General features: G+C 44.8%; 1 protein-coding gene and 1 long non-coding RNA gene across 4 annotated transcripts in view; one reads left to right on the top strand and one right to left on the bottom strand.

The window, feature by feature from the left end:
• Positions 1–516: 516 nt before the first annotated feature.
• Positions 517–1929, bottom strand: LOC131378574 (uncharacterized). Its single transcript, XR_009207996.1, has 3 exons — positions 1911–1929; positions 679–764; positions 517–541 (listed from the first exon to the last, which is right to left on the bottom strand). It is a non-coding gene; the product is annotated as an uncharacterized LOC131378574 (long non-coding RNA).
• Positions 1930–2384: 455 nt separating this feature from the next.
• Positions 2385–27638, top strand: part of IFT43 (intraflagellar transport 43) — a 44032-nt gene continuing 18778 nt past the window's right edge. The window contains exons 1-4 of one of the 3 annotated variants that reach the window (XM_058421214.1): positions 2385–2473; positions 2824–2913; positions 9370–9399; positions 18765–18832. In XM_058421214.1, the coding sequence (XP_058277197.1) occupies positions 2420–2473; positions 2824–2913; positions 9370–9399; positions 18765–18832 (242 nt within the window). In that variant the 5' untranslated portion in view covers positions 2385–2419. Of the gene's footprint in view, positions 2474–2625; positions 2685–2823; positions 2914–9369; positions 9400–18764; positions 18833–27638 lie in introns of those variants that run through there. The other 2 variants (XM_040068589.2, XM_040068590.2) reach the window with 2 other exon arrangements.

Raw genomic sequence — 27638 nt, 5'->3', positions numbered from 1 at the left:
GACCTGAACGGGACAGAAAGCAAGCACTGAAAACAGCTTTGGACAACCACAGCAGCACCAGACATTTGTCCTGGTACCTGGCTCCTTGGTTGGCTGAGTGGAGCCCATCTAGGGTACCTGGCTCCTTGGTTGGCTGAGTGGAGCCCATCTAGGCCCAGGGTCAAATGCTGCCTGTGGTGTCACCAGTAGGACAGAGGAGAATTAAACTGTTCAGAAAATGTGACTCCAACACTTAAGGAAAGCAAAATCCACTTTAGTAACAAAATGATGGATGAAAACTCTTTTCCTCCTGTTGCCCTCCACATATAGGCAAAACTGCCAGCGGTGGGTGACAAACTCCATTCCAGTAAGTGGACTCCAGAGGGACTCAAGGTAGGACAGATTTTAGATTTTGTTCTTTCTGCACATCTGCTCTCTCACTGAAAAACTCTGAAGTCAGGAGTCAAAATTATGAGGCAAGGCTCAGTTCCCCAAGTCCTTACATGTATTCATTCCTTCACATGGACTTCACCCTCCCTCAGGTAGGCTGAGACTTCTCTCCCTGGGATAGGCAGCAAGCAGCACAGAGTGTCTTGGGGGGGAAATGGGAAGTACAGGTGTACTGTCTGGGATGGGGACCCAGGGGAATTGTGAGGAGAAGCTTGCAGGGGGAGGGCAGTTCCAAACAAGTGAACTCACCGGTCTTCTGCTTCATGATCTGTCTGTCCAGGATGGCACACTGTATGGCTGTACCCTGGCTCTGGGAGGATCATCCTGCCAGCTACCTGTGTGGGGGCACAGCTGGCAATGTACTCCTACCCAAGGATTCCTACCCCAGGGATGCCTTCGTGTTTTAGAAAACATTGCTCTGGATCATTGCTATCATGATCCTCTTAGGATGCTTTTTTTCTCATCAAGAAGGTCAGCTGTAAGTGTATTGTAACCCCAGAGCTACAGTCCTCTCTGTCTCCTGGCATGTGTGTAGCTGTGTTGTTGCAACAGCTGTTTGGAGGAGTTGGGGAGAAGTGGGAAATGCAGGGCCATATTCCCATGGTCCTGGTGGCAAAGCATGGGGCTAGGTGCAAACTGCCCTCTCTACCTCATGAATGCTTGAATCTGTAATTAAAAGAGAAGAACAAAGTATCTGGAAGGTCATAATTTCATAAAACCCAGCAAGCCTGGCTTCAAAAAAGGAAAATCATGTCTCACTTACTGAATTCCTTGAACATGTCAAGGTTTGTAAAGGGAGATAATATCTTTTATTAGGCCAATTGATACAGCTGGAAAAAACACACAAGCTTTCAGGCACAGAAACCCTTCTTGTATGTTTTTTCCAGCTATATCAGTTGGTCTAATAAAAAGTTATTACCTCTGCCCACAAATCTTATTTCACTTAATCCTTAGATCATCAGAGCACAACTACTTGAACATGTCAGTAGGAATGGAAAAAAAGGAGAATTATTTGATACAAAGTCATTTAGATGACTTAAAGTTCTTCAGCCAAATCATGAGCTTCTACAAAAGCTAAGCAGGTATGAAGTAAAATCTGGTGCCTTTAGTAAAAGGTATTCCTAGGAGGCTTAAAAGTTTAGACTTACAGAGTCGATTTTCATCGTAGCAAAGTGTTAGCAATGTAGTTTGTGGCATGGCACAGTTCTCTATTGCAGCAGCAGAAGAAATTACTTAGGCTAATGAGTATGGGTGAAAATTGCAAGGAATGTGAAATAGCAGAAAAAAAATATAGGCAAAGGGACAAAATACTGGAAAACCAAATGTTTGTTAAACACGTGGAACTAAAACCAGATCTATTTACAATTAATCTAGACATCTGTCCCGCCAAGAAACAGACCGGGGTCGTTTTATACAGCTCAGTGGAAATCTCTGCACAACTCACAGTCGAGAAGGACGTGTGTAATGATCGTTGTGCTTACATTTGATCCTTGGCACTGCCTCCACCGTGTGCTCTGGGGACCGGCTGCCCCATCTGGAAAGCTCCGAGAGCCAGGGAGAATTGGGAAGAGCATCAGAAGCCATCAGGAGACTTTGGCAAAAGCCTCTATCAGGAGGCAGATCTGTAAGGCTAGGATTATCTGCCTTACAGGGAACTTGAAAAGCGTCTTCGGCAGAAAGCTGGAGAAGGCAGAGCATCAGACCGTTCTTGGCCTGCCACACCGCGAGTGGAATTAGAAAGGGCTAACAGAGTACCCGAGGTGTTGCAGCGCCGGTGTCCCCCTTATTCAGGCCAAGGTTTTAAGACTGCCGCGGGGGCGGATGTTTCTGCGGCTGCCAGGCGCCGGGTGCTCGGCCGGGCGGCGCAGCCCGCGGGGGCGGGCGGCCGGGCGGTGCGGGGCCGCCGGCCGAGCCCGGCGGGGCCGTGCCCGCGGTTGCCGGGGCGGCGGGGCGGGCTGTCGGCCGGAAGCACCGGCGGCCGCGGCGGCGGATGGAGGCCGAGCCGGAGCGAGCGGAGGCGCCGCGGAGGGGCGGCGTCGCCGGGGTGAGCGGGGCCGGGGCGGGCCCAGCCTCGCCGAGCGGGGGGCTGCGGGGCCTTGCACCGCGGCCCGGAGCGGACGCGGGGGCCGGCCCGGCTGCCGGGGGCGCCGTGCGGCGGAAGGGCCGAGCCGAGCCGGTGGGGCCGAGCAGCGCTGCTGGGGCGGGGCAGGCCGGGCCTGGCCGGGAGGCGGCTGCGGGGCTCTCACCTGCGGCAGGTGATGCCTCTGCACTGAGGGCACCGCCCTGCGGGGTGCGGCGCGACGGCAGGGCCGTGCCTGGCGTTCTGCTCCCTGCGTTGAAACGGCTGTTGTCAGTAACTGTGTCCTTCTGCTCCTGCGTCCCCCTGCACTACAGGTACTAAAGATGGGCCGTCGAGCCCGCCAAGAACTCTTGGCAGATGAAAATCTCAGCAGGAAGAATTCCCCGTCTGCTTCTCTTGGAGAGGTGGGTGTCCTGTCAGGAGGACTTGTCTGTCGTCCTGCTCTTGCCTCTAATAGAGAATTATTAATTTCTTCTGAGATTCCTTCCAAAGCATGGCGTGTTTTGCCCTTTGAATTTTATCCTTAGATTTGGGACTCGTGTGACTGCCCTGACCCTTTCCTAGTGTTGCCGATTGTATAATAGTTTCCACACAGGGCTATGGTTTCTCACATGTCCGGTATGGAGATTAGTATCATACAGGACTTGGGGCCTCTCCCTCCTGTGCGTGCATATCGTCCTGATTTTTTAATTTCTAGAATTAAAATACGAGCAGGCACGCCACTTTGTGACCAGTTTTGCCACCATCTATGGTAGCAAGGCAGATAAACAGATGCCTTACTTTTGTACTTTGCTTTGCTAGAGCCAGAGTACATCTGGTATGGTCTCTATCAAGTTTGTGTAGTCATGCTCTTTTTCATTTTCTCTGTGCACGCCTACAAAGGTCATGGTAGGAGCCAGCTTTGCAGCATCTGAGACTTTTCCTTGTGGGTAATAATGTGCAAACTCAGCTCCCACTTGTCTTTGGAGGAAAACTTTGGTTCAGAGGCTGTTCTATCAGTACATCTTCAAATGGTGGAAGGGGGTCAGAAACCCCTCTTTCTCAGGAGAGTGAGGCAACATCCTCAGGTATTCAGAAATAGAGCTGAACTGTTTCAAAGAGTTTTTTTGCTTAGTGTTTCAGAGTGCTGAAATTCTTCCTGGAAGCTTGCTGTTGGATGTTAGCATGGCTTCTCCACAGGCATCTTCTGCTAGAAGGAGCAACTCTCAAGAAATGACATACCAGTTCTTTGCTCCCTGACACGTACCAGATGGACAAACGTGTCATCCAACTTCTACCATGTTGGCAGTGATATTTGTTCAAATGAGGTGATGCTTACCTTTTTGCAGTGCCAGTCAATGGTCTCCAGCATATTGTATTCTTGGCTTCTTTAAAGTGGAAACCCGTTTTGCCCTGCTGGCCACCCTGACACCAACTCTGCCTCAAGTTACTGTGCTCAGAGCTCCGTGGCTTTCTGTCTTGGAGTGACTATTCCCCGATTTCCTGTGCAGTGACAAAACTTTCCTATTGCACTTAGTAGCTGTGTCCCAGACATCTGTGCCAAAATGGTTGTGGGGGGATTTTTCCTTTGAGACCCTGTAATGCTGTTGAAAATAACACTGTTACAGCTTAGCTTACAATGACACCTCATAGAGCAGGCTTTTTTCTGGAGAAAGCATGCTCTTTGATTTTGATAGGCATAATGGAGAATCATCATCCACCTAGGGATTCTCCCCTTGGATATGCTGTAGGCATTCAGGATGGATTTTGTGAGGGAATGTGCAGAAGATGCAATTTAAGAAATAGAAGTAACCGTCAACCTCATAGGTAAAGAAAATCTTAAATAAACCAGCTGGTGGTTTAAGGGGATGTAATCATTAGCTGGCCTCCTGTCCTGGTTTAGGGCAAATTTGGGAGAAAAACCTCTGTATAGGGTCCCAAATGCCTCCCACCACCAATCGATCCAGGAAAAAAAAAAAAAATCTCCTTAGAGAAAAGTGGAAAAAACTATTTATTGAACAGACAAAGTGCTCACAAGCACAAAAATTAATAATATGAGATAATAAAACGTCTCACTGCTCTGAGGTGAGACGGCAAACCCAGAAAGTCTTTGTGGGTGTAGCTCGGCTTGCTCAGTCTCTTATCAGTCCCAGTCCCTCTGGCGCTGCTGGAAAATGCCGAGGTCCAGGCCCCAATGGGCCACAGGTGTGAGCTCCTGATGCTCTTCTGGGTTTTTCAGTCCAGACCAGGTTTAAACTGTCCCAAAAAAAAGGAAAAAAAAAACCAGTCCAGGGAACTTTTCTGCCTCAGCTAGCTACAACTAAGTAAAAGCAAAGAGATCTCTGTCCCCCTGTCTGTCCGTGCCTCAGACGAGCACAGTCCAGGAGCAGTTTGTGGAGGAGGGAGGGCAGTTTCTCAAAACAAACTCCATGCTTCTTCTTTCCCCTGCTTCACTCTCAGAATCAGTCTTAAAGGTACAGGGCACAATATCCAGCACAAACAGAACAGACAACTGGGGATACAGGCATCATAAAGTCACCCTGGGACACCTCTGCATTTAGGGTGGCTTGCTGTCAGATTGTTCTCTCGCTGCAACTGGCCATCCTAGTTCATGGGCTGATTCCCTGGTTTTAAAGAGACCAGGGCATTATGTAGAGGTACAGCTGGTGGACTGTAACTTACTGCAGTTTGCTTGTGCTTACTGCTCACATCGCAACCATTTCAATAGCTGGGAAGAGATCATAGGGGCTCCAGGCCTTGGGCAACCCTGAAGAAGGCTAAGAAATATTTACAGTGTTCTGTTTGAAAGCAGTGAGCTTTTCAGCAGCGGAAGGGTGAGGACTCCCATGCCTTACATTCAGATATGTTAGTACTGGATCTTAACCACCAGGAAGAATCAGTTTGTGTCAATAGTCTCCCTTCAGACAGGTCTTTGTTGCTAAATGTTTGTGTTAATTGAAAACCTTGGAGCTACTGGAAGAAAGACAAAATCCACTGTAAATAATCCTCAGCCTTTTCCTTTGCTCCAAAATTGGAGGCTTTTAATACAAAGTGAGTATTTAACAGCACTAATATTGTTTTTTTCCTTCACCCTAGATTGCAATCACCTTTTACTTTTCTGGAAGCTTGGCCTTGGCTTGCTGTTAAGTGGTGGGGTCAGCTGTTAAAATGGATGTCTCATTCAGCCATCTAGTCATCTTGAAACCTTTATAAGAAATCTTCCCAGAAGGAATGTAAGATTAAAATAAACAGTCTTTTTTTTTTTTGGAACTGGCAGCAGTGGAATAGGCCTCGTGTAATTAATTTCAGCATAGAAGGTTTTATTCTTATTACTGATTTTGAAGACAGAGGGGTTTGTCTTAAGCCTTTGCCATATATTTTGCCTTCAGAGGTTCCTCAGAGTTTTAAAACTGGTTTAATTCACCTCGACTCTTTTTTAATTATTTTTTTTAAAATTCCATGCCATTCCACCCAGTTTCTACCCATCTCAATTTTCTGGTATGAACGTACCATTTGTGCTATTGTTCAGGTCTTTTCATGATACTGAGAAGCATCCAGGAAGTGTTTTCCAGTCAGAGCAACTTGCTTGAAGGAAGCAAAAAGTACCTGTCTATCCATATTTCAACATCTGGGCTTATTACAAGGAAATTCACTTAGGGGGCGAACAATTATTGTAATTAAAAAGATCTTTGTTTTGAAGTCAATAGGCAAATCATCTGACTTGGAGCATAGATCTTATCAGGTTACTGCTGATCTCTGCTTGGCTTGGGCCCTCTCTTCCAAAAGAGGCTCCAAACTGTGTTGCTCTATACAACAAATGTGTTGTGAAAACCCCCTTCCCCAGGGCATAGTTGCAGTGTCTTGTGCCTTGTAGCCTAATCTACTTTCCCCAAGCACTGTGAAAACACTGTGATATCTTAGTATTTTTTTCAGTGCCTGTGGTGTACATACAGTGCCTGTATGTATCTCCCACAAGAATATTCTTAACTGCAGCAGCAAATCTGTAATTCCCCTGCCCAAATCTCCACTTCATAATTCCCATTCTGTGTGGAAGTACCTGCATCATCTTCAAATGTAGACTTCCTCAAGGGGCTTATGAAAGGTCACAAAGCTCACACTCTGCCCATGTGACATGCAGAGCATTCCTGCCTTTTCAGAAGTACAAGTACTAACAAACAACACTGCAGATATGTGTTATTTCACCAGGCAAGATGGAACATGATTATTTGCTGTCATTGGTGCACTTGGCACCCTCCTGCAGCAAAGGCTGTGTGTATTCCTGGCCTTCAGAGCTCCTTGGCAATTCAGCAGGCACTTCTTGGGCACCCAGGGGAGTATGCTGTAAATGGGAATTCCTAGAGATAAATCTGTTTGCTGCATGCCAGAACTCTGCATTTCAAACATTCATTTTCAGAAGGGTAATGTATCTCTTTTTCCATTGAGAGGCCTTTCCCATCCCCTGGCTTGATGTGGTACATTTACTCATCTCGATGCTATCAAGTTTCTGACAGAATGGGAGAAACTCTAGCTAGGCATGTTATTTGTGTAATGGGAGGGACAGATCATATAATGAGATCTGTTGAAGATCTTTGCTATCCCATCCTAACAGGACTTCTGGACACTTTTATAGAATAAAAGTCAAGCCTTTTTCCTGGCTCTAACATCACTGCACCCAACAGCCTGAATGTTGGTTTGATGACATCCATCAGAAGAAGCTGTTGGGCCAGGTTTGGAGCTCTTGATGAGATTGATTTGGAAGGCTGAGTGGAAAAGCCTTTTTAAAAAGTGTATCAGCAGATTTTTCCTTTCCTGTTTCTTCTCTCAACAAGAATGAAGTATTTGCTGTTCTGTAAGAAATCTGTATGCAAAAATATTTGAATGTTATCCTACTTCCATGGTCTATTTTCTCTTTATCCTACAGTGTTGTGATTCCCTTGGGACCTTGTTCAAGGGTTCCCTGGTTTCTGCCTCTTACAGTCTCAGTATGATTTTGTCAGCGTGTCTCTGGCAGCCCTCAGTAGATCCTTTGAGTGAAGACTGCTTTACTAGGCAATGATCAGCCTAAAGGATGAAGGTTTTTCCTATTTTGAGAATATTTCCAGACAGGTAGGACAACATGACTTTATATCAGGGTTTGCCCCAAAATTGAATTCCCTGCTGGTTCTCTCTGCCACATTTCACCTCAGCCTGGGGAAAGGCTCTGTGCTTTCACTTCTGAAAGTATGTTCTTCTCTTGTTGTCCTAGCTAGGTGTTTGTAAGTTTGCTTATGTAGTTGTGGTCCTTGGGTGGTAGTTAAAAAGCATTTCTTGCTGTAAAAAATACCTTATTCAGCATAGATCCAGGTAGGCAGACAAAAACTTGGGCCATCTCTGCTGCATGTTGGAAGGATGTTCCCACAGGTGAAATTTGCAAAGCAGCTATCTGGACTTCCACCACCCATATTACAAACACTGCTGGCAGTGATTCTTTAGGCTGACATCCAGGCATCGTTTAAACAGGACTCCATTACCTAACCAAAATGAGTAAAGAATAATAAGAATTTAAAAAAAAAAAGAGAGAGAGAGAGAGAGAGAGAGAGAGAGGGAATTGCTGAGGGTGGAACCCAGCATGTGTTGCCCAGCTGGATTTTCTTCCATGCTAGTGCAAGTCTTGTCCCACTTGAGTTCTGTACGTCCAGAGAAGCTTAGGTCATGTTGGACCCCACAGAAACCTTTCTGCTTTTGGCTGTGGGAACAAGCGGGCCCCTGGCTGACAGATACATGCTTCCAACAGATTTTTACCAGTTGGGCAAATCTGATTTCATTTGTGCTTCTCATTGGTAAAGACACTTTTGTACCCCAGCTGCCCTAACCTGCATGTAGGCCCCTCTGCTCTTGTCTTAGTAAGATCTTAAGACAGCAAAGACATAAAATGAACTCAGATACCAAACCACTTCCATCAGAGATATATGCAATTTATGAATCACATGGCTTCCATGTTCCACAGGAGAGATGATTTATCCAGAGGAAAAGTCAAATGGGTTAGTGGAGATTTTCCAGCCATCCTATGCATACTCCTGGTGTAGGATCATAGGTCAGTCTAGCATACTCTACATTCTCCTCCTGAGTGGTTCTGAACACTGATTACTAGAACAGGGCAGAGATTATTGGGTTCTTAGTTACCTCCTTGCATTTGGTGCCTAACAGCACTGATTGTTGTACTGACAGTCTGCTCATCTAAATGTTCTCAACCAGTTTGCAACTTTCACGGTGATTAACAGGTTGATTTTCTTGAGTTACTTATCTACCCTGCAACCAAGCTGCTTCTTTATAGCGTTAAGCTGCTCCCTTATAGTGCTCCCATTTGCTGAAGCTAACACTGATGTGAGTTGTGCCTATCTTACGCTAACTGCTACAGCTTGTGCTCTCAGGGGAGAATCTGAGGTTGCCTTGAGAAACAATAGCTTCTGAAAAAAGGGTTGTAGCCTGCCATAGTGTATAACCCCTAGTATGACTGGTCCAGCATCAATTCTGTTCTCTGGCATGGCTGCAGTGACTCGCCATATGAATCTTTCTAGGATCCTACACACCTGAATAATTTGAGTTTTATCTTGCTATAGGGAGAATGAACTGGGTCTGTTATCTTCTTGCTTATGTTTGTTTGGTTTTTTTTTTTTTTTCTTTTTTTTTTTCTTTAAGTATCACAGTTGGCATCTGCATAAATGATTGGATATAAAATGTTATAATGGTGTGATGAAGTTTGTGCTTTGTTCAAGTGAATAAGGTTGCAAAGCATGTGCTGCAGGACAGCCATAAATTTCAATCTTCAAGCTGTTTTGTGGAGGCTTCCATAGCGCTTCATTTTAACTTCCTTCTCTCTTTTTCCCTCCTGACCCTTCTAGGATGAAGACTCTCAGGAAAAGGTTGACCATGTAAGACTAGAGGCTTTCTAGGTAGATACTGGCTCCTCTGAAGGGGACTAGTAGGATTAACCTATTATTTGTCTGGAGGCTACCTTAAGAGAGTACTCTAGTACTGGAGAATAATATAAAGTTTGCATTGGATGCAGTCCTTTCCTGCATCCTCTGTTTCTGTTGCTGACAGGTTTTTAATTATCTTTGAAACAGCTGCTCTTACCAGCTGCTGCATCTTGTTTTGAGGTCACAGATGTATATGTGGCCACTGAAAAGATGCTCCATTTTCATTTAAAAGTCAGGAAGCAATCAGCTAATAGAGTACAAAACCTGACTGAACCTAGATTGCTGTCCAGTATGGTTAGTTTGCTCTTATAACATGAAAACTTATCTTCAGGAATGATGAAGTCTTGCTGGTGCCCCAGAGGAGAAGGCCAGGCAGTAGTAACAGGGACAGGTGCCTTTGTATTTAGTATGAGTTTTTTCATTTTATTGCACCAGCACTGAATGCCAGAATCTGTAATTAATAATGTCATAGTGCTTCTTACCAGGCTCCTGTTACACACAGAGAAGGAATACATATATCCTTTGTTATCCTGCACTAAAGCTAAAATATGCCTTAGCATTAATTTAGCATTAGAAGCCAGGATGATGCCGTTCAGAACAACCTGAGAAGTTCTGCCTGTTTCTATTGAAGTCTTCAGGCTAAATGCATTGCACTCTTCCTAACCATGGAATTGGCATTGCCCAATTTTTCCTGCCAAGAATTGCTCTCTGTTAGATAATTAAAACACCCTCTCCTGTGCTCTTAATTCCTTCTACTGAAGGACCACTCCAGTACTGGTAGCGCAGTAGATTCGTCTGTGGAATATAAAGCCCAGAAAAGAAACCCGTATCACCCATCTCATTAATTCTGGCCTCAGAAGGGTATGCTCATCACAAGGAGTCAAGACTATTCAGATTAGCTCAGTTTTCTCTTGGTAGTGCAAGAGATGATATTGTAAAAAAGATCCACTGGGTTTATTTGGCAGTGATGGATGGTTCAGGACTATGCCCAGAGCACTTTTCCATTTATCAGGCCAAGAGACCTCCCACTGATGGGTATAGTTTTGGGGACTGGTTGCCTAATAGAAATTTTTACTGATAATTGATCTAATCTTCCCCCCCGCCTCGCTGGAACCAGTCCTTACAGTCATTTCACTGGAACTAATTCCACCTCCATACAGTGCCCTAAATCATTGATTCCCAAGGTCTGCTGTTGAGTGCTGACTGGTCACATGCCGCAAGCGCCTTCTTGCTTCTGGCTGCTAAATTTCATTAAAATAACTTTACTGATGTGACTCTTCCACATGAGCAATTGTTGCTTCAGGGATGTTATGCAATGGTGCCTGGCAAGGAGATTTTACTTAGCATGAGGGGATTCCTGCTTTGAAAACCCTCTTGTTTGGATAATTCCTGTGTCCTTTATTGAGGCTTATGCTCCTAAGCATGACAGTCACACTTTATAGTATTTTTCCATTTGTAAAAGTCTGTAAATGGTATAAAGTGATTAACTGAATGTTCAGAAATCTGACTGATCAGTAAGCTGCTTGTAACTTACATTACTGTATGCTTACAGCCTTCTGTTAATTGTATCATAAGTCTCTTCCAAATCAACTGCTAGTGGAACTTTATGTTATAAAGTGTGATTCAAATCCTGTTGCAGTATAACCCTCCCTTAGTCATTGCCTGGCCAATCTGAAATACTTGGCTTCTTGGATCATTTGTCCGAAGTTGGCCCCTTTGTCCCCTGGTGGCTCATATAACCCTTCTCTGAACTCCCTTTGGGCTTTGCTGAGCGTGACAATCTGATCTCTTCCTGGATTTGGTCCCTTTCCTCTTGCTGTGCTGAAGATAACTTTGTAGCTGCTTGAATACTAACAAACAGCCCCATCTGGGTTGTGATGTGAACGTACCTGCTGAAGTCCTGCCCTCCAGCTATCTGCCTGCTCTGAAACTTGTTTGCATCCTTTGGCAAGTTCCACTCATCTTGCATCTGAATTTTTGCCAGTTGAATCACTCATTTGGCTGCACCTTCCAAGACTGCCTGGGATATTTAGCCAAAGGCTGTAAGGCTAATCAATGGTATAATAAAGGGTGTATCCTAATATTTCTGTTAATTTGCATAGGCAGAATAAACAGGAGTAAGAATGTGGTTGTGAGCCAAGATTTTGCTAGGTTCTTTTTGTGGCTTTGCCACAGATTTGCTTTGGGGCCTTGGAGAAGTCCCTCCACTAGTTTTCTTTAGTCCCTATCTGAAAGGAAAGCTAGAGCTTTATGCAGAAGCACTGTGGGTATTCCCTAAATAGATCCACATGGGGATTTAGATGCTGTATCCTCATAACAAAATCCATATCCTGTACTGGGTGCCTACATAGTATGTAGATAATCTCAGGATGGGCTGGTGGATCTTAGAGATGGTGAAGAGTGGCTGGGAATGGCAGTGTGTCTGCAGCCCTGTCCTTTTGTGGAGTTCTGGCCCCATTCCTTGAGCTCTGGGAGTGCATGTCCTTGCACTACCAGTGAGAGGCCCTGATCCCCATCCTGTGTTTTCTAGCCTTCAGAGGTGGAGCAGGGCTTTTCCTTGCCTTCAGGGACCTCCAGGTCCTGAATAAGCAGATGTTCATTTCAGTGTTGGAACTTCATGCTTTAGACATAGAGATTAAACTGGCCATCTCCTTCCTAAGCTGGAAAACACTGATTTTATTGTCCTCTTCCTTCTCTGAGAAAGATGCAGCAAGTAATGTTTGCCACCTCCATAGGGAATATTGTATATAATGACAAACCTATGAGCTGTCCTGGATCTGAGAAGGCTCTCAGTCCTTTCTCCTGAAACTGCTCTGCTTTGCAAATGGAACCAAAAGAATCTTGGTACCATAGGGAAAGACCTTCTAACTGAAGGCAGCAACATTTGAGTAGGAAGACATCAGTTCCAATGAGTCCAGCTGGGACCTCATCCTCCAGCTGTGCTTTGGTAGACATGCCATAGGGAGTCTCAAGTATTTTTATTCACAGAAAAAAACCCAGGGACAGCACCTGATTTCTGACCCTTATACATGTGGATGCTGGCCTCTGTGGCTCTATATCACTCAGTGTTTGGGTGACAACATGCTTTAAGGCAACAACTGGAAAGAGGATTTGAAGATCTGACCTTTCCATTAAAGTCATTCTGTAGTTCTAGTTGCCAGTGCTTCTAAAATATTTGGGTGGGAAAATGGGCTGTTGCTTTTTAGGTAAAGTCAACATATCAGGAACAATTGTTTTCATTGAATGTCTGTTGGAAGAAAAACTGTTAAAAAAAATGTAAGTACCTGTAATCTAAAGCCAGTTGTGTTCTTACATTGCTAGGTCACCCATTTGGGTGGGGTTGAGTGAGTGTATTTGCATGCTAAAATACAGTGCAGAATGATGTGGAGATCCCCTAGTGAGAAGCAACTTGCACACTACCTGGGGAGGTACCAGCTTCGTTACCAGCAGTACCTAAAACAAGCCAATTTCCAGACTTGAGCTGACTCACATGGATCGTGCTTGCAGGTGTGTCTGCACCTGCGGTGTAGACATGGCCTGGGGCTTGACATGATCAGGGCCTTTAATCAGAGCGGTATTTTCCTGACCCAGTTCTTACCCTTGCTCAGTGGTTGGCACCCAGCTCCAAACTCTCATTCCATTGTCTGGTCTGGATCTGTGCAGCAGCCACCCCCCCAAGTGCTCTCCCCTACATTCCCTGAAACTTAGAAACATATAAGTGAGGAACCCAGCACTGGCTGTACTCCGCTAAGTGTTGATCAGGGGACCTTATTTGCATAAAAATAATCACAGTGGTTTGGGCACTGTCCTTCCACTCTGCTTTAGAGAGTTCATGACCTCAGAAGTTGTAATGCAGTCACTTACAGTCATTTCTGTATCTACAATTTGCACTGCAATAAGATCTAGAGAGTGTTGGTGTATGGCTGGAACAAAAATTTCCTATTCCCAAAGACCTTATGATCTTAACTGCAATGTTTTTCTCTAGCATTCTGTTTTCTCCTATGATCTTCAGCTTGTAGAGGAGCCTTCACCAGGGGAAGCTGCATTTTGTCTATAGCATGTTGCCAGGGTTTTGCCTTCTCAGGCATGCAGTTGGGAGTAGGGTGGACTGGCAGTAGATAGCTCTTGAAGCAATTGGCATTTCTGAGAACCTGGGAGGGTTCTCTGAGGCAGAATTTCCTGTAGCTATTGCACACTGGGAATGCCCTCCCATTTATGTGGTCCTGGGCTGAGCTGCATGTGTCCTTCCATGTTCCAGAGTTTCTGTCATCTGTTTTGATTCTTGCATTATTCTAGTAAATACCTTCCACCAAAAGGACCCAGCATCCAAGGAAGCACTGGGTTTTTTTACCTGCTTCCATTTTACATCTTTTGCTTTTTTTTTTTTTTTTTTTTTAAATTTTCCCAGAGGTCTTCTGGTTGCTTGTAGAAATGCTGGACTCCCAGCCTGCTCCTGGGGACCTCTCATCTGGAAGTTGGCCAGATTCTTCAGGAGGAATCTTAAAAATGCAGCTGAACTTTTGTTCCCTAATTAGGCCAACTTCCCCAGTGTGAGCCCCAGCACTGCATGGCCTGGAGCTCCCCAAGGCCTTGTGCAGCCTCTCTCCCGTGCACCCCGACTGGCTGACATGCAGGGCAGTTATTTTCAGCTTCCTGAGCTTATCTCCTTGCCTTTTGATGACATCTGAAATAGCTTTTCTAGTAAGCCATGTTTCCCAGCATTTTCTAGTAGTATCCTGCCTGCTTGTCTACCTTGATGTGGATTAGGGACGATCTCCTTGAGAATAATTTTATTAAAAGCTTTTCCTTTTCCACACATTTATTTCATACTTTGAGTGCTCCTGGACCCACTTCAAGGCAACAAAAGAACTGCAGGAGGTGGGGAGGTGGATGGGGAAATGTCTGACCATATGTAGCATAAAGTGGTAGCAAACTGTTTGAGAAATGTTCATGCCTAAGAGGGCTGGAGGGGCACTTCCCTGTAACTGTGGGTTGTGAGAGATTCTGCCTGGTGATCCCTTGTTCGGAGAATCAGATTGTTGTGTGCTGATTCCTGCAGGGAAGAGCAGTAACTCCTCAGACAGGTTAAGGTGTCAAATGTTGCAAAGGTGACAGCTTTCCTCATGGAAAGCATGTCAGCTGACAAATAGCTGGCCACTGTTCTAGGGGAGCAATTCTTGGTAGCTGGTTAACAATATGAACTGCTCTTTTACCTGTGATAGATGGCAGAGAATATTTGAAAGCCCCCAAGAACTTCTGTCTCAATAACTCTTTCCCTAGTAAAGGAAAGTCAGTGACTGAGAAAAGAAGGACAGTTTGGGGAGGAAATGCAAATCCAGTATTTTCTGCTCGGTATTTAAGACATGCAGAAGTCCTTGAAGGGCATTCATTAAGATCAGGTGCACTATTTGAACTGTCTATGGACAGGATAAAGAGAGCCAGCAGAGGTGGGTTGTTCTTTCCAAAAAGCCCAGGCTTGTCTAGATCTTGGAATTGATGTGTTTTTGATATCATACATGCTCTGAGATCAATATATATTATTTTATGTGTCTGTTTAGGAGCAGTGGGGCTGTTTGACTTACAGCTCCTAAAATGGCAGCAATCAAAACTAATTCATCAGGCCTGGTTGTGGAGATTTGCTTTTCTTCAGTCAAGGGAGCCTCTGGCATCTTGCTGGAGAAGAGAATCCTTGAGAATCTTGAGACTGTCTGTACTTCTTTCTTTTCACTTTCATGGTCAATATTGGATAAAAAAAAGACACCTACATGCTGTGTAAAATCACAGTGTTTGTATATTGGAAAAACATAGATCCTACATATTTTTAGAAGAAATATGACATGAATTGTGTGTCCTTTGTTGCATGCTGTCAATGTCATTTGAATCCCTGCATCCCTGCACAGAGTGCTCAGTGTTTCAAAGGAGTTGTCATGTTGATGAAGGTAAATTAATCCGTATTTCCAGACCCACCTGAGAATCTGAGGGACTTAACATGCCCATAACCTGCCTCTGTTGTTGTAGGTCCTAAAAGAAACTTTGCTGGACCTTCAGGATTTAGAGACACACAGGGTAGTTGCTTCCATGAGGGAAGCAGCATCCAGCTGGCACCTTCAGAACTGTAGACGTGATCTGACAAGTAGCCTGGAAATTTCTGCTTTAATGGGGAAGCCAGATTAGAATTCTGCATCTGTCTGATAAGAAAGGGCCTGAAAAAAAATAAAGAATAAGGTAGAGTTTCTACTTAAATGAAGGAGAGATGGAATTCAGGCCAGTAATTTTTCCAAGGGAGAGATAAAATACTGATTTATGGATATAGTATCAAAGTGTCGGTAAGGAAGGTGGCCTGAGAAATACTGGAAGAATGCTGTCACAAAAATGGTGAGCTGAACTTCTGAGGAAAAGCCCCCCAAAAAACAACAAAACAAAAACCTCAGACTATTGTAATTTTCCTTGGAAAAGAGACAATCTGCAGAAACTCAAGCAGAGGAGATCTTCTGGAGATAAATAACGGACAAAACTGAAGTGGAAAGGCAAATCCCAGCAAGTAAGTGATTAGTTGATGCTGTGAAAGAGACTGAGAAGCAAGGGCTGAGAGACCACACTGTTGTCAGGAGCTGATGGAATCTCAGTGTTTTGAACACTAAACTGTTTGGATGTATAGCTTTGCATTGGGGAACACACATACAAATCCTACCTAAGGTATAAGAGTAGGTACCAACAAGTTCTGGTTGTTTAAATCCCCCAGTCTTTTTCACCAAAAAGGTATGTTTAGGAGCACATTTGCTGCATTACAGAAGAACAGTGTACTCTGTTTCTGCTCTGATCCCTCTGGGGTTGACATTTGTCCCACTTTCTGCCTCAAGCTCTTGCTTGCAGCTGCAAAGTCCCTACCTGTCACCATATTATGGCAAAGCACGACATTGCATTCTCAATTGTAAACTATGCTGAGGTTTTGGAATTGTGAAAATATATGAAGGTAAGTTTATCTACTTGACAAAAGTGTATGTGGCATGTGACGTTATTGCAGCACTTTCCAAGCAGCTAACAAAGAAAAGCTATTTCTCCTCAGCTGACAGTTAACATCGCCTTTCCTGTTGCTAGTGCTCCTGTAGGCAATTCAGAGAGAATTACCTGATTTATTGCAAGAGGAATAAAAGACCTGTAGGTGTATGTGAGGTGTTTTTCAGGATCTGACAGACATTCAGGGTTGTCTGGTGTGTATGATCAATGGGAACATGTTATAACATTGGCAAGACATTGGAATCAAACCCCTAGATGCCCTGGAGTCATGCCTTGTGCAAAGACTGGGCCAGACATTGTCATCACCCTCTGATCTAATGTGCCCCACTTGAGTTATCTTTGATCTGAAGCCTAGTTTTGATGATGAGTAAATTAAATTGCAGGTGCATTGAAATGTCCTGGAGATGCTGCATTTTCCATCAGCCTTATGGCCCAGGTTCTTTGGTTTCATTTTTGTATCCCCATGCACCTTTGTGAGGAGTTCTGAGGCTGTGTATTGGAAATACGGCTTGCTGGCTGTCAGAGGGATAGTGTGAGGGGAAAGGGGGTTGTTTGCATGGGAAGCATCTGTGTGGGAAGGAGTGTGTTTTTGAGTTAGGGGTGTGTGTAATGGGAATAGGGATGTTTATGTGGGCATGCACGCCCATATGTGGTGTGTGTTCCCGCTTTTTCCTGGGCTCTGGGTGTGTCCAGATCAACTGAATTCAAAATGCTCCTTTTTTGGCACTATAGCCTCTTCTCTGGTTTGGCATCTTAAGAATCTGGAGGAATCATATAAAGATCAGAAAACTCCATTCACTTGGGCCCCTGAAGGCTTCACATTCTGTGACATGGTCATTCCAGTCGACTGAGCTCTGTCCCCTACGGATGAGCCCATATAAGGAGGCTGTTTCCTGCGTTTCACGCTCCCTGCCTGTCCCTCTGCCCTCCTGTGCTCCCTTTGCCGAAGAAAGTTGGTATTTTGGGACTGCAGCTCCTGCCTCATTCCTGTTCCCTGTTTATTTTTGGAGGATGACTATTTTTGCTCCTATCAGGGAGCTATGCAGGGTCATACCCCTTCCCTGCAGCAGGCAGAGGCTGCCCCTGGCAGGGTCTGTTAATTTCCCACACTCACAAACAATGCTTCTACTTCAAGAAATAAACATGTGAGACCCCTACCGACAGGGTCTAGCTCGACCCTGTCCTCATCTGTGGCAAAAGGCCATTTGGCTTTGGCTCAGGGTTGACCCCACCACACATGCAAGGTCCTTTCTGAAGTCAAAACTCCTAAGGAGTCATCCCACGTATTCACTTTCTTAATAAAAGCTGTGAAAGCCACCTGTGCCCCCACCATTCCTTTGCAGTTAGCATTTTTTCTCTGTTTTGGGACATCTTTTACCCAGTCATTCTTTCTAATATTCACAGGTCCCTGTAATCAATCTGCTCTCCCTGGGCACCATCAACTGGGAGCTCTGTAAGCTGGGTTCACCTTACCTCTGCTTTCAGCATTGCCTGCCATGCAGAACACTGAAGGCAGTGCTGTACAGAGTGCCTCAGGCTGGGGGAACTAAGCCCAAAACGGTAAAATGGCACCAGGCGGCTTCCAAATGGTGGGAATTCATGCCCCCATTTGAAAACTCCCATCATAAGCCCCAAGCTGAATTCCCATTTTCTCTTGCCATGTGGCAGACTGCCACACAAGACAATGCAAGAAAATAGCAGGGGATGTCTTTAAGCTCCAGATGATCTTCCCCTTTGGATTTTGATGGTGGCAGTGGTGGGATTCATCCCAACTAACTTTGGAAGAGTTTGGGTATGGATCACTTTATCTGAACTTGGCATCTATCCTCCTATTCTAAGCAGTGGACAAAAGCAGACTTTTTAGGAACAATTCCTCATATAAAACACGATGTGTAAAACATGCTGTCTTGAACCCTAGGAGAGGCATATTGTGATACCTCCCACTGATATGTGGGCAACAGTGATGAACAAGTTCCAGTGAACCCTCTTTTGTCAGGGGAGCACATCCTCTGTGGATCAGTCAGTTACTGTATTGTGTGTCCTCAAAAACTCTAAGGCACACAGACCTGAAACTTGTCAGGATACTTATTAGGGTGATGCATCTTTTGTTTACAGACAAGCTTAAAACCTGTCCTGTAGTTTATGTCTTCCTTTTATTTTATGATTAAAGAGCATTTTAAACACTATCTCTCCATTATTTGGTAAAGTCTTACATTAGTGTGTGTGGGCCTGGTGTCTCAATTGGCTAGACTTTGCCTTGACCAGAGCTGTCTGTAACATGTCTCTTCTCTTTACTAAAGGTTCCACCACCTAAACCCCCACGCCGGCAAGGAGGCTGGGCCGATGATCCTGTACTGGCACCTACCAAGTGAGTCCTCACCTCTTTCCTTACTAAGAGGGACTTAGGTGTGGAATAAAGGAGCATCACTAGTTGGACCTTGCTGTCACAGACATTGGAACAGTTTTCCTGGGTCTTTGAGATGGTCTCTGTTTCCAAAGTCAATGTAACTTGTTCAAGCCATTTGAAGTATTGCTCTTGCTTGTTTCCGTTGGCTAATTGACTTGGCGAGGCTTTGAACTGTGTACGTGTCCCTGTTTGCCAGAGGCAGTGTATTCCTTACCTGGTACAGTGCCTGCAATGAGTCAAGAGCATAATAAGCATGTGAAATGCAGGAGCTGGGGTGGGGGGATTTGACTGGTTCCGTCCTTTCCAGGAGTGTGACACATGACAGCACCACACTGGCAAGAGGGCAATGAACACATCAGGATTTAGTGATCAGCCTTGACAGTAAAGGTGAAATTTGTCAATGTTTATGTGTGTATAGGGTTATGGTATAATGGAGATGGATGGAGATGGTCAGCAAGAAGAGATGGGAGGAAAAAGTATACAAATTGTAGAATGTGTGTTGAGAAGCCTGAGGCTTACATGAAGGACACGTAAGACAAAGGAAATATCTGGACATGGTAATAGAATAGGTATGAAAACTAAAGGATAATTTGGACTGGGAGGTCATTATTTGCTTTCAAATAGTTGTGGTTTTCCAAGCTGAGAAGTTATGCTGATGTTGTATTTCATATTCATAGAGCTGAAGGGCTCTGTTGTGGAGTCATGTGAGATTGTTTGTGTAGTTGAAGGCCCGTAATAAAAGTCTGTATATCTTAATATATACTTTGGAGGCACTCTGATTTATGAAAAATTATATATTTTCTTTTCTGAAATTGAGAATGGGTGAAGACATCCAGAAACCTGTTATACAGACAGTGTTTCTTGGGAGGGGAGAAAGGTGGTCTGTATTCTGTGGTAGCCTTTCTAAAAACCATTACTTTTCTGGGAAAATTATCACTCTATTTGTCTCTGAAAAATAAATAGTCTGGAAATCTGGAGAATAGAATAAAGCAAGGGAATAAAGATCTCAGCCTGAACACCTGTTGCTGCCCAGTTTAACCCTGATAATGGTTATTTTTCATAGGCTGGCTGCAGCTAGAAATTGTCATTGCAAAGATGCATCCACCTCAGGGTATTAAAAAAGTGCCACCAATGATCCTGGATCTTTGTAGGACCAAGCAGAAGCTTTATGGAAATGTGACAGCAGACAAGAAGGTTCAATTTCATTGTTTAGGGAAAACAAGTTATGTAATTGTTTAGGTGAAGGACTGGATCAGAGGTAATACATATGCAGGGTTGTACCTAATGTGCCCTGAAGGACAGTGAGCAGGCTCCTAATGTAACAGCACTGTGCCATGTGCTATTTTACCATGTTTTCCATTGTTTGACATTAGCTTTATCCTATAGATTTGCAGCATTAGCTGTGGGTGGTGCTCCCCCAGCATCTCAACTGCATGGGTTACAAGACATTGTAAGTGTCTGGAGTAAAGGCTTCTATGACATGGGATGTAGTTCAGCTGGAGAAGCAGAACAGGGCTCAGGGCTGCAGACTTTTCTGCCTCTGAGAGGCTGCACACTGGGACATGAGACCAAGATGTGTCCCTTGCTCCATCATGCATGTAATATGTCATATCTGACAGTGTTCATTTTTAATAAGGGTTTTTATCAAATAAATTTTATGAAGTTTGTTCTGACTTTCTCCAGTCATATGAAATACAAGGGTGTTGTACAACTAATTCCCATCTTTCCTTTCCTGTGTATTCTCCCCAAGTTGATGTGTCTTCTTCTCTCCCTTAAAAAAGGTCTGACATGCTGGTCTGTAGGGCTTGCTTTGTGATATATCCCAGGGTAAAGCCTTCATGTGAAAAGTCTGAGTCATTGGCTGATGTCATACCAATGTTGCTGTAGCTTTGTTGTTTCTGTTTTCTCAGGCTCTATCTCCCCACAGCTTTTCAACCAACTTGACTCAGTTTGGAAGCCCATCAAGTTAACTTGCTCCAAGTTCACTAGTGTAGATGTAGTTAGAATAACATGCTTCTGTTGATGTATCTAAGTTTAAGCCCTTTTTTGCCAGCATAACTAAACCTACACTTGGGAATTTTTCTGTAAGAAGTAATTTGATTTTCAGACAATGTTAAAATCTGATTTTTTTTCCCCTTTCACTTAGAAAGAAAGGATGAGCAGAGTGGCTACAGGTAGATTTTCTGTGTCATGTAAATATATTGTGGGTCAGATGGCATACTGCGGCCACTTGTGCAATGTTCTTATACTATTTATGTTATTCTTTGTCCATTTGAAATCTTAGCTTTTAGTTGCATATAAGACAGATTCAGTCAGCTACAACTGCATATGTATTGCTTTTCCTGCAGGGATGCTTTTCTGCTATATTTCTAGTTCAGAGTCTTATCAGTATGAAACAATCGCTTGAAATTGTTCTTTTTATTTCCATTTGGCACATGTTAGAGTAGAATTTAGTTTGTAACCTGTTTTTCTACCTTTGTGCTCTCTTTTAGTCCCCTACCTGCCCAGCTCATGTCATGCTTATGTAAACTTGTAAGTATTCTCACCATCTTGCAGATTATTTCCATCAGACTGTTGCAAGATAGGAAGAGGAGGAGGAGGGCTCTTAAAGTTTTCCAGCCTAAATTATTTTAAAAATTAATTAGCACAGATGGTGTGTGTGATACAGTATTTTATCAGATACAGTATTTTATGCTCTCCCATAGTATTTGCAAGTATCAGATGTTTAAATTGCTGAGAACTATCAAAATTATCTATTTTACTTGAGTTTTCAAAAGCCAAATGTGGGAAGATTACTTTGGACTCCCAGTACTCTTATAGAACAGTTGTCATTGCTGGGAATCCCATTTTGTACATCTGGGTAATTATGAGGACCACTGGTAAGTGTCTGAGCAAGCGTCCAGGCTGGTCCTTTGCAAACAGCAACTAAATGGTTCAAAGTAGTGACAGGAAATTAATTTTTCCATACTACCAGGGCCATCTCTACCTGAATCTGCTGTATCTAGCTAAACCTGTACTCAGAAGAATCGTTCTGTGAGAAGAGGCGGTCTCATTGCTGCTCCAGCAACATTCTAACACCGGTTTAGCAGAAAGCGGAGCAGCCAAGAACCTGGGCAGCCGCTTAGAGCCTAGTAGCCTGCTGAGATAAGTAACAGTAATTACAGCTGGGTTTTTCTACAGAAGCAACTCTCTAACCACTGGATGGAGCCCAAGTGCCATTCTGAAAGCTGTGCTGATGTCCCTAATGACATCAGCGCTGACACTCCTGACAAGCAAAGCAGAGTTTTATTGTCAGGCTATCTCAAGCCTCAAAAGGAAGAAACACAAAGTGCCTGCTAGTGGGAGAAGGAAAAGGGAACTCAGTTTTGCATGCTGGTGAGGGATTGATAAAGGAGGGGATCTCCCATGATTTATTTAATTCCAACTTCTTCTGATCTCATCTCTCTGACCTTCCTCATAGAATTTCTTCCAGTTTCCTCTCTAGCAGTATCTTAATTTCTTTGCTTCTTGGGTCTCTTTCAATTTACTTGGGTGCTGAATCCCTTTGGTCTTGCAATGAGCCCCCTAAAATTCCTACAGCTCTGTGGCCAGCAGCTAGGGTTGTTGAAGAATAAACACAGCTTATTTCAGGTGGCGCTGCAAGCAAACACAAGTGCTGCTTTCAATAGGAAATTCCTTCCAGTGCCTGCATGTGTACCTCGTTTCTTCTCTATGGCTCATGGCAGTTTAACTCAACAGGTGCTTCAGCTACAACTGGAATTTCCCCTTTCTGACTGATAAGACACACAGAATTTGAATAATCAAAGCTTGTTTAGAAAAATGACCATGCTGAAGTATTTTGGAGCAGAAATGGTACAGTGGTACGGTGTCCAGGAATGCATTTGTCAGGAAGGTGAATATTATGTGCCTGTAGGAAGGAAGAGGATGCAGTTGGGGTGACCTTTAGATCAGGGTAACCCAGCCCTTGTGTAGATGTCATTTAGGGCTCTGAAGGCTGGGCAGTGGTGAGATTGCGCCCTGGAGCTGGAGGAAAGTTATTTAAGAGATTAAGGGGTTTTATGATTCAAGGTCTCTAGAGATAAGTAAAGCGAAAAACCTCCTGTTTCAAAAATATGGGCTTAAACTATCCTGTATTCTCTCTGTAAGAAATGACCCCTGAGAGTGCCTGGTTTTAGAACCTCTTGCCATCCCTATCTTGCAGCTGGGAGTAGTAAAGTGCTCATGAGTTTCTCTGTCTGGAGCAGTGGGAAAAAGCTTGTGTCATTGCTTCTGTTCTCTACTCCCAATCCAGCAGGGTTGAGGTGAGTCTCTGTCTGGATCCCCTGTGACACTGCCACGTTAGGAGCAGAGCCAGACTCTTGGCTGCATGGGAGATGTCAGCCTCACTCTGCAGCTTGCAGCCATCTGCAGACGTCCTCAGTGAAGTGAAGAGTATAGGCAGAGAGGATCAAGGCTGCCAAGTGAGGGGACACAACTTAGAAGGAGAAGAAAGAAAAGGAAGTCTGATTAAGTTTTGTCTTGAAGTGTCTGTTTTTGGGTTTGTCCCTGCATTGATCTGCAAGGGAATGAGGCAAGTAATGGCCCCTTGGGGACCTTCAGGACTTTCCTCTCAATGTCAGCCGTCATTTTCAATCACCCTCTCCCTCCCAGCCATTAATTTTGGCCCAGGATCATGGGGACTTGTCCATCTATCACTCCTAATTGACACTAAATGATCTGTCAGTTTATTGATGAACGGCAGGAGTGGAATTGTCACAATATATTTTACTTTCTAACAACTCCTCCTGACAATTTTACCTTGTCCATCTCACTCTCCTCACATAAATCTCCATTGGCCTCTCATTCCTTCTCTTGGGCTGATCTGGTGCCAGCCACCTCCATGCCATCGGCACGCATCAAGGACATCAAGATGGCGGTAAGCTGCAATGTGCCGGCCCAGGGTGGGTTTTTCCCTCTCTCTCCCTGCCCCCTCCTCTATTTTTTTTTTTTTCTTTTTCTTTCTTTTTTTTTTTTTTTTTAATAGGCTGGATGTTCCAGGAATGCTAACAAGCTCCTGTCCTCTTGTCCCTTCATGTCATTGCTGGGGTGAGCTCTCCTTGGTGTTTCTGTTTAGACTCAGTAAAGATAACTGGCAGAAAAAGAAATGTCGCTAAAAGACAGAAGAGTCACCTGAGAATCTCTCAGTGTCCTGGCTGTCACAGGGGATTTTTATTCCTTTTAAACCTGCTTAGTGTGACTTGCAAGAGTTTCCTGCAAGGGGAAAGTGTTATACTCATGTCCATTTAAGTCTTTGCAGTGCTCAGAGGAGCCTGGAAAAAGAGTTTTGCATCTTCTTTTTCTTTTTTTTCCCCTTTTTTTCTTTTCAAGAGTTTTTTTACCATTTTTTCTTTTTCCTTTTTTTTTTTTTTTTTTTCCTCTCTCTCTTATTTTTAACCTAGATTTCTGCTTATTTTTCCCAGGTAATGATGTTTTCTTTGATTTCTTTTTCTGGAAAGGTACTGGGCAATGGAAGATCTAGTAGGATTGCAGCCTCTTGCTCGCCTAGAAATGAAGCTTGCATGACAAAAATGGAACAGAAGTGTGGCATTTTTGGTAATGGTCCATGCAAGCTGCAGAGTATTCTCAGGGTGAAGTCTCTGACTATTTTTTTTTTTTTTTAACTGACTGAGGACAAAGCATCTTCCTTCCTTATTTCTCTGCATCTCCAAGAAATTTCCCAACAAATTTAGGGGATGCTATAATTTCTGTCCCAAACATTTCTATTTTAAAATAGCAAAACCTTTTTTGAGAACACATGCAACTTCCAGCCCTTTTGTATCTGTCATAACCAAGGCTAAAATCTTGTCTGGCCATTGTAGGTCACCTGTATATTGGTTAAGTTTAGCTTAATGCAGTTTACCTGTTGAAAGGGACCTGAGATGACTTGATCTACTTGCTTGGCCCTATTTCCCCCTCCCCCAGCCCCCTTCCCCATAAACCCCTCTACTATTCTCAAATTCTTAATCCAAGTTCTTAAAATATCCTTGTTCAGAAGCTGTTGCTCTCAGATGACAGAACAAGATAGCATTCAGTAATAAACACCTAATTATTTCCATTATTTTTCATGTAAATGTTTTCAGTGAGGCCAGTCACAAGCGAAAGGTGTTTGAACCTTGTAATCATGGGTTTGTTCTCTTTTGTGAGATTTGAAAAAAAATCCCAAACAACCTTAAATACATGTTCTGTCTCCTTTAGCAGTCAGTTCTTTCCTGTAACCATGAGGATCCAGAACGGTGCTTTTTCCTTTAAATGGAAGCTGAAATGCTCCTGTAACCTCAAGAGTCATTTTTTTGTGAGAGTTAGGCTTTGTGCTTACTGGAGGTCAAGAACGTGATCACTTGGATAGAAGCCTCTGTTCTCAGGGACCAAAGATATGTGGTGGATACCTCTAGAAACAGCAGCACTGCTTTCTGTTTTCCCACACAGCAGGAATTTGTATTGAGTGTTGTTGTTTTTACTGTTGCTCAGTGGGAGCTCTGAACAGCTCTGCTGGTCAGCTCTCTAGCAGTGAGCGAGAGGGGGAACCCTGGGAACATCTGCTTCGGGGATGATGCAGTGAGTAGGCTGAGGTTCAGTGATCCTCGGGAACACTCTCTGTCAGCTTGTTCTTTTGTGCCAGTTCCTAAAGTCCTGCTTGCCAGAGCTTTCCTGTTTGTTGTTTCTGTTAAGTAAGCCCACATACTAGGACATGAGAAGAAACAAAACCGCTTCATCTGGAGATTAAGTGCCTCACAAGTCCATTTCAGCTGGAGCTGGCTAGCAGCAGTGTCTGTCAGATCCCATCTCCCAGAGCATGCCTGCTTGTTGCTGCATCCATCCTCTTCCAGAGCCATGCTCTGGGGCAGTGTGTTCAGCTTGCAGTCTGACCAGCACAGGCAGCTTGTGAGGGGCCAGAAGGTGGATGGTAGGGCCATTACAGTTTAAAAAATGTGTGTCTGCCCAAAACCCCGTTCTAATGATACCGAGAGCCATGCATTCCAGGGCTAGGAAGTGGAGGGCTGTGAGGTGACATCCTAAGATAAAAATAAAGGCTCATAGCATACTGAAATCAATGGCAAAACTTGCCTTGCTTGTAGGGGGTGTGAAGATTAAACTCCTTTATTTTGTAAAGGAAAACCTGGCTTTTCTAGGCTGCCACAGGCCAGAATGGAGGGTGGAAACTTAAACAACAGATCAGAGCCCCAGGGAAGGTGCAATGGAATAGCTGAGAAGGCACCTTGGGGTGCTTTCCAGCACGGGTAGTAGTTGTAATTTACAGACAGCCTTGGTGAATGTGTCTTTTCATGTGCCACAGCAAACAAGCAGTGACCCAGACCCATACTTGGAGAGCCCGGAGAACTATCAGTTAGCACTTGTGTGTCATATTGGATGTGTAACTTAGTTGTGCCTTAGGCTATGGAACAAGTTGCAACTCCTAGCTCACCGCCCACTCACTGTGGTGATGGGCACTTAAAGAACACTTGAGCAAGAGGGTACGACGTCTCTTTTAATATTTTTCCCCTCCTCTCTCAGGCCTAGACCTGAATTACAGTCTTTGCCCGAAAGGCAAAAAGCTTCGTGCCTCCCTGCGGGCTGAGCCAAGCCTTCGGTGTTGAGGTGGGACATGGTTTTGGACGGAAGCACTGAGGCAGAACGCCGGCTGCTGACTTGCTTCCTGCGCATCCAGCCTGTCTCTGCCCGCCCTTTGATCGCCCTGCTGTCTCCAAACAAAGTGCATCTCTGAACATCTCGACTTTGTCCTTTTCCCCCGTTTCATTCTTTTAGCAAGAGAGACGCTTGGAGCGGCTTTCTGGTTCCACGTGACTCGTCGACGTGGTTGAGGCATGCCAGGAAACACGCCAACACTCACACGGGCAGATGAATTTCTCCCGCGCTGCCCTGTGAAATGAGAGCAGCCCTCGGTCCGCGCTGGCGGCGATTGCCGGGCCAGCCCGCGGCGTGTTGCGGGCCGGCCCGGGCTCGCAGCCCCGCGCTGTGCCCGGCAGGGGGCGGCCGCGGCCCGGCCGTGCTGCGGCTGAGGCGGCGGCGCGGGCAGCGCGGCCCGGAGCGGCCCCGGCCCCGCGGCCTCGGCCGGAGCGGAGCGGGCACAGCCGCCAGCCTGCCCGGGCGGAGCGCAGCCGGGCCGCCGAGCTGCCAGCCCTCTCTCCTCCTCCGCGCCATGCTGGGCGTGCCCGTCCCGCCGCCTCTGAATGCCTTTTAGCAAGCTGCGGTAATTTCTTCCCTTTTCCTTAGCTGTGCTGTCCGCCCTCGCACCTGCCCGGGCCGAACGACGGAATCTCCGGTCCTGCACAGTGCGTCCCTTGGAGCCTGGCTGTGGTGCGGCGCAGGACGCAAGTGTGTCTGGAGCTCTCATGAGCTGCGGACATTAAAAGATTTCAAGGACGTTTTTCCCCATTCATCCCAGTTATGTCCTCTGCTAAAATAGGTTAACGGTGTCTAATTAACCACTGCACATTGTCATGCTGCATAAAGATAGCATCCTGGCTGTTCTCTGAGCCCTGCCACTTTATCTCCATTTAGATCTCCGTGGTTGTCCATTAAATGAGAAAGAAACAGTTTAACAGAGATGGTGTCTACGTTGGAACTGCCTTTCACCCTTCAGCACAGAAGTTGCATGCAGCTCGGCTGTACATCAGGGGGTTGTGTGGGAGTAAAGTCTTGGATTTGAAGTTTAACCCGTTCTCATTCATGTGGACGAAGGATTCCTGCTGGGCAGAACTGAGCAAAG

This window comes from Hirundo rustica, chromosome 6 (assembly GCF_015227805.2).
Source record: "Hirundo rustica isolate bHirRus1 chromosome 6, bHirRus1.pri.v3, whole genome shotgun sequence".
Classification (NCBI taxonomy): domain Eukaryota; kingdom Metazoa; phylum Chordata; class Aves; order Passeriformes; family Hirundinidae; genus Hirundo; species Hirundo rustica.
This window is presented reverse-complemented; position numbering and strand designations above follow the sequence as displayed.